At 47.9% G+C, this 12,955-nt stretch overlaps 1 protein-coding gene across 1 annotated transcript; it reads left to right on the top strand.

Moving 5' to 3' along the window:
* Nucleotides 1-16: 16 nt before the first annotated feature.
* Nucleotides 17-10,068, top strand: TOP3A (topoisomerase (DNA) III alpha). The gene is made up of 19 exons (XM_010019095.1): nt 17-166; nt 1,189-1,248; nt 1,643-1,716; nt 2,301-2,376; nt 2,934-3,042; nt 3,330-3,473; nt 3,995-4,165; nt 4,391-4,491; nt 4,624-4,698; nt 4,816-4,898; nt 5,001-5,208; nt 5,338-5,523; nt 5,954-6,083; nt 6,499-6,612; nt 6,693-6,858; nt 7,279-7,419; nt 7,702-7,824; nt 8,152-8,882; nt 9,890-10,068. Exons 1-19 carry the CDS (start codon nt 17-19, stop codon nt 10,066-10,068), a joined length of 3,021 nt encoding a protein of 1,006 aa, XP_010017397.1.
* The last annotated feature ends 2,887 nt before the right edge of the window (nt 10,069-12,955 follow it).

The raw sequence follows: 12,955 nt of genomic DNA, 5'->3' as shown, positions 1-12,955 counted from the left end.
CGGCCGCGGGCTCAGGATGCTGCCCCAGCCCTGGCGCCTCTTCTCCCGCGCTGCGGAGGACGCGGCGCTGCAGAGGATCCGGAAGGTGCTGTGCGTGGCCGAGAAGAACGATGCCGCCCGGGGCATTGCAGAGGCTCGTTCCTCACACACGGCTCTGGCTCAGCGGGCTGCAGAGCGTCAGCAGCACAGCCCGTGTCTTGGGTGGTAGCCCCAGCACCCAACAGAGCTTGGTACAGGCAGGTCCCATCAGCACATGTAACACATCACACTAGTTTTGTGCCTGGCTGCTTCTGACCATGCAAGAGTACAACAGTGGCTTTGCCCAAATGTATTTGGGAGTCTTGGACCCCTTTTCCGGTTGGAATTCAGCTCCCCAGATGCGCTTCCTCTGTCTGGACAGCCTTCTCCAGGCCCTGAGCTCCACAGTGAGGGCTTCCTGTGCTGCTCCTCAATTTGCCGTGTATGTGAAAGGCTTCAGGAACTGAAACCATCTGCTGGCATGTGTTTCCCAGTCAAAAAGCACCACTTCTGCAGCATCAGCAAGTGTCAGGGGTTCACTGGAGTGCACATAATAAAGCAAAGATGGTCTGTGGTTTGGAGGAGTTCAAAGATCTCTCCTCTCTGCTGCTTTGTTTTGTGACTAACAGTTTGCATACTCACTTAGTATTTCCAAGCTAAGAGCTAGAAAGTGCTTCTAGACCAGAATTAATTTGAATCAAAGGTGTTACTGAGAACCTGAGTGCTGACAGTCCAAATCAAGGAAGATATCTTCCTGCTTCTGTAGAAAAAGCAGCAAATGTGCATTCTAGAAACTTCTCCAAGTCTCAGGCAGAACATCATCTTGGGGACCCAGAGCAGGGTAGTTGTTTGTCATGAATATAACTGACCAGCCCCATTCAATAAGTCTGTTCTTCACTTGACACTTCCCATGGGGAGGTGACCCTGGCATCCCCTCAGACATGCTTTAAAATACTCTCACATATGGTTTAAAATACTTAAAATGTGAAAAGCACCATTTATGTGTCTCCACAAATAATACAGGCAATTTCCATTAGCTACAGTCCCTGGTTTTCACTTGCCCCCCACTTCTCTATGCTCTGCTGTGTATAAACATGTGTAAAGCAAAGTGGAATGAGTTTGGTTTCCTTTAGCAGCCAGAAACTCAGGACCTTTTCCTTTTCCTTCTAGCGTGAAGGGTTCTCCAAGTTCAACAAGATCTACGAATACGACTACCAGATGTTTGGCCAGGTAGAGTTTTCCTTCATTCCACTCCTGCAAGTGCAGAATACTAATTATTAGAAGCAATTTGTCAGAAGTTAGGTAACTGTATCCAGTGAATGGGGACATTTTGTCTAAAGATGAGGAAAAGTCAGATGTGCTTTTCTTAGCTCAACCACTAACCTATTTCATCGCTTTAAGTCTTTCAACTTGGTTCTGTATCAGTCAAAAAGATGTTGCTGTTTAAAATTGGGAGCTTCCTACAGGAATTGAGGAGACCATGTTGTCAGTAGAGAGAAAAGCTTGTTTTATTAGCAGGAGGGGGGTATCATGACTGTAAATTGAGAGCTGCAGGAAGATCTTGGGCCTGGGGGTAGCTTTTAGCAAAGGATGGGCACTAATTACCTTGCTCTGTCTCTTGCAGAACGTTACTATGGTGATGACATCTGTGTCAGGACATTTACTGGCTCATGACTTCAAGATGCCCTTTCGCAAATGGTGAGTACATGGTACCCCTCACAGGAGGGAGCTGTCATCTTCTGCTTTCAACTCTGAGCTAAGCAGAGCAGGAGGGACTCTGACACAGCTGCAGAGCAGGGTGATGAGTACTGAATTGGATATAGAATATAATATTACTTCAAATTACAGTCTTCAGAGTGCTAAGCCCCCCTGAAGTCGTCATGCTGCTAAAATACATTAAGGCAGACCCAAGCAATTAAACTGATTCTGAAACCTGATCGATGTTTTTGTGTTCTTTGTTCAACCAGGAGCTGTCCCCAGGACGTGAGGCACTTTCTCTGGTTTCCTTCCCCATTGTTCTCTGCACTTGAAATAAGAGAAGCTGCTTGTTTAGGGCAGCCTTCCAGATTTGCTGTTTTCTCTGGTTGCTTTTTCTTTCTTTTGCTTTTTAAGTGTAACTCAGACAGTTTGGAGTTCACATGAAATGCTCAGATGAAGCCCATGATAAAACATATTAATTCCAGTACTTGAACAGCACTTCCTCACAAGACAGCAGCAGTTAGTGTCTCACTAACATATGTTTTAGTTTTTGTTATGCACACTCTTTATCCTCTCTTTCCCAGGCATAGCTGCAACCCTCTATCTCTTTTTGATGCTGAAATTGAGACGTATTGCCCTGAAAATTACATGGATATCAAGGTATGTTGTTTTTAAGAGTTTCCCCTGAAACTCTTTTGAGGTCAGAGGTTCTGCAAATATTGCCTCAGACAGGAGGAAAATTGTACCTTTGTCTTTAACATCAAGTTTCTAGAGCTTAGCAAATTCCTCTTGCATTTTCTAGGACTATACATATATATACTTTATACATATATATATGTATACTTTTCATCTATGACATCAAAAGTCTCCTGCTTATGTACCATTAGAGCAGTAAAGGAACAGCTGCTTTGCTAAAAGTAGAAATCGTTTTTCCAACAAGGTGGAATTGGTAACTGCATCTCAATTTGACCAAAAAAATGCCATTTTCAGCAGACTGTGGCACGATCTGAGCAAAACCATGCTTTATAACAGAGTCAGATGTAAATAAATGACTCAGCTCTTTTGAAAGCTGCCTGATCTATGAGACACACGACTACAAAACCTTATTGCAACAATCTCTATGGATACACGTTGCATTTCATGTTCAGTTTCATTCTAAAACCAGATGACAAAGCAAGTGACCTTGTGTGTCTGTTTGTGTTGTTTCCTCATCTCAGAGAACCCTTGAACGAGAAATCCAGCAGTGCCAAGCCCTGGTGATCTGGACTGACTGCGACCGAGAAGGAGAGAACATTGGCTTTGAGATAATTCACGTTTGCAAAGCTGGTGCGTAGAGCAGCTTCTTCATCAGAGTTCCATTAAAGTGCTGATGTGACAGGTATTGCTGCTCAGAGATCTTGGAACAGAGACATATTCTCAACTTTACTGTGTCCAGGTTAAACATTGTTAAATATGTGGCTCTGATAGAGCAGAAGTATAGTCAGCTATTGGAAAGCTGTAGAATAGGTTGAAAGCACACTCATTTGAAGGTGGCTGTTGATTAGTTGCTCCTTTCCATTGGTGTTTGGCCACTCTTTTATTTCTTTGGGGTTTTTTCTCTATTTCTCTGACAGTAAAGCCAAACCTCCGTGTCTTCCGAGCCCGTTTCTCAGAGATCACGCTCCATGCTGTCAGAACAGCCTGCGAGAACCTCACCCAACCTGATCAGAAAACAAGTGATGCCGTCGATGTCAGGCAGGAGCTGGACCTCAGGATAGGTATGTAAACGTGCCCTGGTGATGAGAGCAGGCTGCCAGGCCCTCCCGTACACCTCTGCTAACAGGAGGTGGCCAAGCGTGGTAGGGGACAGCTTTGTTACCAGTGTGTCTATAAATACTTGAACTCCCTGAGACTGCTTTACAAATGAGAGCCATCCCTCAGGCTCTTCCTCACTTCTCATCTGACGCCGTTGAAGGCACATTGTTAAAGCCCAGTGAGGGATGTTCAGAAAACATCTGTTACTGTATCCTCATGACAAGGCAGAAATGCCCTCTGCAGTGTTGTAAATCTGCTTATTAGATCAGATAGAACCACACAACATCTCATATTTTACTGGAAACACGCTCTTTGAAGGAAGTGTTAGGTTTATAGCTCATGCAGCACTGACAGGCTCCTGCAACTGAGTGTTAAGCTTAGAGTAAAATTAGTACTCAAAACTGTTAAAAAGAACCACCTGAAATGTTGTGGTGATCATTCAGTGTTGTTGTATTCACTTCTGGTGTCTGTTTTCTTTTCTCAGGTGCTGCCTTCACCAGATTCCAGACACTGAGGCTGCGGAAGATCTTCCCTGATATCTTGGCAGATCAGCTCATCAGCTATGGTAGCTGTCAGTTCCCAACACTGGGCTTTGTAGTTGAACGCTTTAAAGCCATCCAGGCCTTCGTTCCTGAAGCCTTCTATAAAATAAAAGGTACGCTTGGGAAAAAGGAGTCCTGGGCTCAGTCTTAGAGGGTTCGGTATGTATAGAAGGGAAGAACATAAGGGCGACAACCAAACAGTGCTGCAGAGGTGGTTTCCTCTTTCTTTGCTATGACCGCTAAGCAGAACTGAAAGGTTTCCCAATAGTGCCTGTATTTCCTTTGCTGTATTTCACTTGTATTACTACTGTAGCACTCAGGTCTGTTGTTCAACACAGTGACACACGATCATGAAGATGACAGCGTGGTCTTCAACTGGAAGAGGAACCGGCTCTTCAATCACACAGCATGCCTGGTCCTTTACCAGATGTGTATGGAGGTAGGAAAGGCTATCAATAGTTGTACAACCCAGTGTCAGCCAAACACTTCCTGTAGTGGTCTTGCTCAAGACGTTTAAAGAACAGTTTGAGTAAACTCTTAAAGGAGATTTTGTGTTTTACCTTGTGTTTAGGATCCCGTAGCAACTGTTGTTGAGGTTGGGAGCAAGCCCAAGAGCAAATGGAGGCCCCTGCCCCTGGACACTGTGGTACGTTTGAACTGTGCTGAAAGGATTTACCTGAAGGAAGCTCTGAACAGGTATTTTACTCACCACTCTGAATTATGCACCAATGCTTCTGCTTTGTTCTGGCTCCTCCAAATGCAGGAACTTGAGAAGTTGGCTTCCCGCAAACTGAAGATAAATGCAAAGGAAACCATGAGGATATCAGAAAAACTCTATACTCAAGGGTAAGAAAGCAAGACTTGGCTTGGTAAACTTAAGTCTTTCAAAAGTAAAAGGCCTTTAGGAGGTGCTCCAGGATGGACTAAAGTGCTGCCTTTCTTCTTAAGGTTCATTAGCTACCCCCGAACAGAGACCAACATTTTCCCCAAGGAGCTGAATCTCTCTGCCTTAGTACAACAGCAAACACAGGACCCAAACTGGGGAGCATTTGCACAGAGGATTTTGGATCAGGGTGGGCCAACCCCTCGGAGTGGAAGCAAATCAGATCAGGCTCACCCTCCCATTCACCCCACCAAATACACTGCTAACCTGCAGGTGAGTTTAGCAAAGGCAGAGGTTGATAGATGAAGAAGTCTTAATAATATGGTTATTAGCAGAGTAACCTCACCTGAGATCTCACTTGACACCATCACAGGAGGACTCTTTCTTACTGTTTGATATTAGGGCAACGAGCAGAGGCTGTACGAGTTCATTGTGCGCCATTTCTTGGCTTGCTGCTCTCAAGATGCCAAGGGCCAGGAAACCACCGTGGAGATTGACATTGCCAGTGAGCGATTCATTGCTCAAGGACTGATGATCCTGGCCCGAAATTACCTGGAAGTCTATCCTTATGAGAAGTGGAGTGATAAGGTAATGCCCTTGAATAACATAGATGGGAGAGGCTAAAGTACCTGGAGTTTAAAATAGCATTTCACTGCCAACTTCAGACCCCTCTACAGAACACCCTTTGGTAATTTATGACCCACTGGGTGTTTCACTCTGAGCCATCTCTGCTGGAAACCTGTGCAGCTTTGTTGTGCCAGCTCTGGATAGATTCTTCCCCTTCTGACAGCATAGCAAAGACCATACAAGGCTGTGGGATTGACTTTACTCACCAAGAGGAGCTGCAATTGCTGTTCCATGGTCTCTCTGGCAACTCATTACTGGCTGATCCTGAGAACCCTGAGGCTGGATCTCCTCCAGACCAGGGTGCTGCTCTGTTATGGCATTGTTAGTGTAACGTTTTGTCTTCAGTGAATAGACCAGAGGGCAATTTCAAAGAGATTCTCCTTCCCTTCAGGTTATCCCACTGTATGAGAAAGGCTCTCGCTTTCAGCCCACTACAGTGGAGATGGTGGATGGGGAAACCAGCCCTCCGTTGCTCCTCACAGAAGCGGATCTCATTGCTCTCATGGAGAAACATGGCATTGGTCAGTATTGGCAGCGTGGCCTCTCGCTCTTGGGAGAGCTTTGTTCATAAGCTTCTTCTCAGCTTCTCTAACAGCAGTTATGTCCCACCCTCAGAGTAGGGAATTCTCTAAAAGTCACTTCAGATAAGAAATCACGTAAATGCACAGAACAAAGGAATAGTAGAGACCTGCAGGCAAAGTCCAGACATCCTAAGGAGCCTGCAGAGAGGCCTCCATATACTTAGGGAGATGTGTTATTTAGGCTCCAGGCTGTGCCTCCCAGCACCTTGCTGGCCTCAGTGCCATTGGGACACAAGGGCATTGCTGCTTCGCACCATAACTTGTCTCCCTGTCCCTTTAGCACCTTGCCCTCTGTGCTAGGCACAGGGGAAGCCACTTCTTGGCACTAAGTGCCTGACAGCCTGTCTGCTTTCAGGGACTGACGCCACTCACGCCGAGCACATCGAGACGATAAAGACACGGATGTACGTGGGCCTCACAGATGATCAGCGCTTCCTCCCAGGCCACCTGGGCATGGGGCTGGTGGAAGGTAAGGGCAGTATCCATTAGGAAGATGGCAGGTTCCTTACATGCTCCTTCCTTTTGCTTACCATGCACTGTGTTCCTCAGGCTACGATTCCATGGGCTACGAGATGTCCAAGCCTGACCTTCGAGCTGAGCTGGAGGCTGATCTGAAACTCATCTGTGAGGGGAAAAAAGACAAGTCTGTAGTGTTGCAGCAGCAGGTCCAAAAGTACAAGCAAGTCTTCATCGAAGCTGTGGCCAGAGCCAACAAGTGAGTCCTGTCTTTGCCCTCTTCTGGTTGCTGTTTTGGGAGGTGCTGGCTTCTCATGCAGGGCTCAGCCTGGAGTGGGATCCTGTCACAGTTTCCCTGGAGCTCTGCCTAGTGCGTGTAGGCATTTGCATGCATGACTCACAGCCTGGCACGCTGACATGAGCTGGTGCCAGCTAACTCTTACCGTGGTTTAAACCTTTAAGATTAAATTCAGAGCTGGGTGGAGGAGATAGCAACATGCACTGACCTCTGCAGGTTGTACCCACACCTAGCCTGTTCCAGAAGCTTGGTGCTGAACCAACATGCTCATGAAGAAGCTCAGAGAGGGAGTGAGGAGGGCAACAGGCACTGATTCAACTGCAGTGCCTGATTGTTCTTTGCAGGAGAGACACACAGGATGCTTTGCTGGTTTCTTTATAGGTTGGACCAGGCCCTGGCTCAGTACTTTGGAGAAGCCACAGGAACTGCAGAGCAGGAGGTTTATCCAGCAGCACCCGTTTCCGTTCGGAAGTGTCCACAGTGCAACAATGACATGGTGCTGAAGACCAGGAAGAGTGGCGGGTTGGTGGTCTTCCCTGTTGGAGGAAGTAGCCTTCTGTGTTGGTTTTCTAGGTGGTGTTCATTTACCTCCCCTCTGCAGCAAGCATGAAAACTTGAGCTGCAGCTAGTTGACTCCACCAGCTACCTGAGCTGTGTGGATTCAGCTGAACTTCTCTCTCAAATACCTATTTTCCCTTAAAAGTTGTTGCTTTGACAATTTCTGGTGGTGAGAAGGCAGGAGAACAGGTCAGTGGCTGTCTTCACTTTGCCTTCTCCTCATCTGGTGCCTTTGTCCCATGGCAGGTTCTATCTCAGCTGCATGGGCTTCCCAGCTTGCAAAACTGCAGTCTGGTTTCCTGATTTTGTGCTGGACGTGGCCAGGGATGAGAGCATCTGTGCTGTGTGTAAACCACATCCAGTTCACAGGTAGGTTAGACCAGTTATCCCTTGAGGAAATGCAGCCTCTTAGACATTCCATGTTAGCCATCAGGGCCAGAGATTTCATGGGCTAAGCAGTCGATTTCCATTCCAGTCTTGGAAAGATGGAGCAGCTTTGGCTTGGGGATAGAAAGAAGAGGGGTTGGAAAAAACCCTCTGTAGTATATATTCTGTATATATATATAGTATATATTCTGCTATATAGTATAGCAGAAATCAAAAAGAAACTCCACAATGTAAAAACTGAAGTCCAAATCGAGGTCTGTTGATGTGAAGTTGTGTGAACGGGGAGACTTACTCTTCCTTTCCTTTTAGACTGAAGTTTAAATTCAAGAGAGGCAGCGTTCCACCCGTGATGCCCCTGGAGTTTGTTGGCTGCATTGGAGGCTGTGATGACATGCTCAAAGAGCTCCTGGACCTGAAGTACTTAAATAGATCCCAGCCCCTATCATCAACCAGCCAGGAAGCCAACCACTCGCAGGTCAACAACTCCTTTAACAGACCTAGTGGTGAAAACAGGCACGTGAGGGGGATCACAAACCTGGCACGAAGACATCTGCTCCCTATGAGCTCCACACGAACACCCAGACCTGCTCTTTCAGCTGCTCCAGATGATGGGAACAACGCAGTGGTGTGCAACTGTGGCAATGAAGCCCTGCTGCTCACTGTGCGCAAAGAGGGGCCCAACCAAGGCCGGCAGTTCTACAAATGCAGCACCAGCACCTGCAACTTCTTTCTCTGGGCTGATCAGCAGCCAGAGGACAGAAACAACGGGGCTCCACGGGGCTCTGCGCTGCCCCAGCCCTCTGCAGGAAGGGGCCCAGCAGGATTTCAGCGCCCAGGAGGAGGAGGGAGAGGCCCAGAGCTCTTTGGAAGCAGCAGCTCCGATCCAGGAGGCAGCACAGTGTGCAATTGTGACCAGCCAGCTGTCACACGCACTGTCCAAAAGGATGGGCCCAACAAAGGGAGGCAGTTCCACACGTGCTCGAAACCCCGGGACCAGCAGTGTGGCTTCTTCCAGTGGGCAGATGAAAACACAGCTCCAGGTAAGGCCAGGCTTGGGGTGGAACACAAGGGGTGGAGGCTGTTCTTGAGGCTAAACTGAACATACTTCTCATGCTACCACAGCACGAGAGCTTCTGGAGTAACTCATACATTTAACAGACTTCAGGTTTGTCTTTAGACCATCTGTCAGGAACACTCTAGCACTGCAGATGTTGCTCATAACAACCAAGTCTGGCTTACCTTTTCCAACCATACATCTGCTGAGCTCCAAGCAGGATGCTTTCCTTCTACACGCAGTAATCTTAAGCATCTGTCTGTCTATGACCTGTTGGATAAAGCTCATCCCTCTTTTCAACACTATTTGGGAATCTGTCCTCCCAAATTCTGGTGCTCAGCTTTATGAGAGCTGTTACCAGCTGGGTCCAGAGTTGGAGCAGCAGCACCACTTTTGGAGATGGTAAACCCCATTCTGTCATGCCAGGGAAACTGTGCTACTCCCTCTGCCCTACTTTAGGAATGCAGAGAAAAGCCAAGTCTTTCTGAAGCTTTGATCAGAGCTGACAAACTGAGTGTGGCTGCTGTGGAGAGATGCTGAAAACAAATACCCATAAAAACATAATCACAAAATAAGGATGCAAAAGAAAGAGCACACACACAAAGGGACAGTAAGCAGAGAGATGGGTGGAGATGTTGTCTGAAAGAAATCCTCCTCCTCCTTCTCAGACATTTGGGCCTAAAGGAGTAGACTAAAGCTTTCCAAACTACTTAATATCCAAGTTTTCCTCTGGGGTGTTGTTTCTGCTTCAGATGTAGGCCAAAGCATGCAACAAGGCAGATCAGTTTCCCTGCTCAATTCCCACATTTCTCTAATGCTGCAAGACAAATGGGCAACATTTAACTGTTCAGACAAAGCTGAAGCAAGTCTAGTTTCGGGTATAATCTGAGTGGTTGGGATAGTACATCCTTGACCTACCATTTTGAACTTACCTCCCGTTTCTCTCCTTCTTCTGACTTCAGAGGTACTTACATGCACGTTGTTTCTCTCTAGGGCCTTCTGGAGATGTCTCTTTGAACCATTTTGACAGCAGTGGATTCTCAAGAGGGTTGGGAAGTAAAGCTAAGAGACCAGGCAGCCTCTCCTCAGGAGCCACTGCCAAGAAACCACGGACCTGCAGCATTTGCCACCAGCCTGGTCACACCAGGAAAACCTGCCCTCAAAACCACTGAGCCTGTGTGGACATCTCTTGAGAGTCTGAAAGGTCCAGGTTGTGAGCTGACACAGGAGCTGGAGTCTAGAAACAAGTCTCTCTGAGTGTTCTCTGGCTGCAGGCTGCTCCTGCCGAGGGGTTCCATCCTCATACATGCATTATGTGCCTCAGCTCAGAAAGGTGGCTCCACCACTAGAGTCAGCCTTTGCTCTTCTGCTGAACAGCTTGGGATAGTCTAAACATTTCAAGGAAGCATTTGGAAACTGAATCTGCAGAGAAACCAACACTGGATCTGGTCCACACACAGCTCCCGCCACGCTGGTGGCTGTACCCAGCCTCCCTACACAAGGAAAAGCTGGATTGTCACTTGGACAGACACCAGGGCTACTTAGCTCTCAGTCCCTGGCTTTCCACAGTGTGGAAACTTAAGCCCCCTTCTAAGTTGATACTCCCTGAAGAACGTTCCCCCTTCTCTTTTGTCGCAGAGCTGCACCCCTTACTTTGGTTGCCCCCCCCAGGGAAGAAGGGCCGGGGTCAGATGAGCTGGGTCTGAAGCTTGCCCTGGAAGGGAAGCTCAGGAAGAGCCTTCATTTTAAACAGCTCCTGAATGTGAAACCAGGTTCTTCCCCAAGCCTCAAACATGCCTCTGGGCTGCTGCTAGCTAATGGGAGTTATTTTTGTCTAGCTAATAAGTTTCTTATTAAAAATTATTTAATTTTTAAATGAGATGCAGTGACACCTTAACTCTGCCTTATTATTCCTTCCTACTTAAAGCAGTTAAGCTATTACTTTAAAAGCACCCACCCAACTCTTGCTCTTTCCACTTAACAGAACAATACAGAAGCTTTCTTGGGAGAATCTCCCTGCAGTTATTCAGGAGTGAGCTGCAGAGGGGTAGGGAATGTGGGTTTAGCTTCCCTACAGCATTGCTGCACGGGGAAGGACAGACAGAGCTGCAGGGAGGTTCTGGTTTCCATACCGAACTCCCTGGGAAGCCAGGCTGCCTCCTCCCTCTCTGTGGGAGCTTCCTCTGTACATCAAAGAAAGCAGATCACAAGATTCCTGCATCCTCTTCTGGCAGAGGATAGCACAGAGTGTATCCCCAGGGCCCCTGATGCTCCTCCTGGACACAGAGGAGCCTCCTGGGGTCAGCACCGAGGTGCCATGCAGCACATGGAAGGCAGGAGGCTGAAGCACTTGAGAGAGTAGCTCAAAGCAGACCACAGCAGCACATGTTCACGTTAAGGTCTGCATACATGAGAAGAGAGCCTTTATCTCTGCAGTAGCCCATCATTATTGTGCTTAAAATCTATGGAGTAAGATGAGGAGAACTTGGGTTGTGTTTCCCTGTCCCACTCACTCCCACAATTAACAGCTGTAGCCTAAAAATACAGACCTGCCAGCTAAAATACCAGGATTAGGAGGCTTTGTAATGCAATCACTGCGCTGGGGAGAGCACGGCAGAAGCCTCTGATGGCAGCAGAAAGCTTTGGTGCAGCACCCAGGCAGTGGGTCATTGCTGATGGCATTGGCCTTAGTGGCTTTATTGGTCTAACCCTGGTCAGCACTCAGGTGAGCTGGATAAATGGCACAAGCTCCACGTCCAGAGGGCACATGTAATGCAGCAAGGGGTACATAGGGGGTTGGAAGAGGGAGGAGAAAGGCCGTTCAGGATGGGGTCTGAGCACCACCAAGCTTTCCATGCGCTAAGGGACCTCCTGTCACCATAGCCAGGGATCGCATCAGCCCTTGGAATGGGAAAGGAGACAGAACAAAGCTGACACAAGATAACCAGTATACACAGGGAAGGTTTATTCTCATCACTAATACCTGGCAAGTGGTTTGGAGGAACAAACTGAAATCATCTCCAGACTAGGAGGGAAAGCTGGTTTATTTTCCTTCCATAAATATAGCTGTGAAAGAAAACTAAACCACAAGAGCTGCTCATACTGAAGCCCACAGGATTTCTCCATCTCCACCAGTGTGCAAAACTAGCTTTTCCCATTAAATATAAGAATATATTCCTTCACTCTGGGACTACAGCCAGAACCAAAGCCCACTATAGCAGCCACTCAAAGGAAGAAAACAGAACACAACACCCAAACAAAACACACCTCCTTAATAAAAAAAGCATAAACCACTTCAGTTCTTGCAAGTGCTCTGCTCAGAGCATCATTCCTGTCCTTTCCTGCCCCGTAGCATGGGGCTCCAAGGGAACAGGACCTGAAGACAGCAGCAGTACATAAGTGGAAAGGTCACTGGACAGACTGGAAGGGGACATTCATTGCTGTGGTTTGTTGCAGAGCAGCAAGTACCTGCAGATGGACGCTGGCAGCAGCCCACCCGCTGGGGAGGGGACACAGAGCCCTGCTGCAGCCTCACCAGGGGAATCAGCAGCTTCCTTCCTGCCACCACCGCTGCCAGCAAAACACCCACTGGGACAAGGGCCATGAAGCCCCAACACCTGTGCTGGAAGCATGTCTCATCCTCAGGACAGAGCCAATACTGGCAGAACAAAGAGCTAGCGCTGAGCTTGCCCCTTTTGGCAGATCAAAGGGTTTCCAACGAAGCCCCCTTTGCTATGGCTGTACCTTCAAGTGCCCAGACAACCACCCAGGTGATGGCTGGGGGCTTACTTTGGATTTCTCATACCCTACAGACCAAAAAGCACGGCACAGTAAGACTAAGCTGCGTGCTGGTCAAACAACCCACCCAGCACACTGCATCTTTGGGTCTGCAGGACACAACAGCAGCAAGGAACTGCTCCCCTCCAGCTCCAGCTCGTCTTGGAGCACAGGGGGAGCCTGAGCACTGTAACAGGCAAAGGACACAGGGAACCAGAGACCAAACATGCTGCACATTGGCTCCCAGTGCCCAGGGGACGGGACTTACCTGTAGGTACTTGA

This window comes from Nestor notabilis, unplaced genomic scaffold, assembly GCF_000696875.1.
Source record: "Nestor notabilis isolate BGI_N333 unplaced genomic scaffold, ASM69687v1 scaffold17697, whole genome shotgun sequence".
NCBI lineage: Eukaryota > Metazoa > Chordata > Aves > Psittaciformes > Psittacidae > Nestor > Nestor notabilis.
The sequence above is the reverse complement of the archived record's forward strand: the minus strand, read 5'-3'. Positions and strand labels throughout refer to the sequence as shown.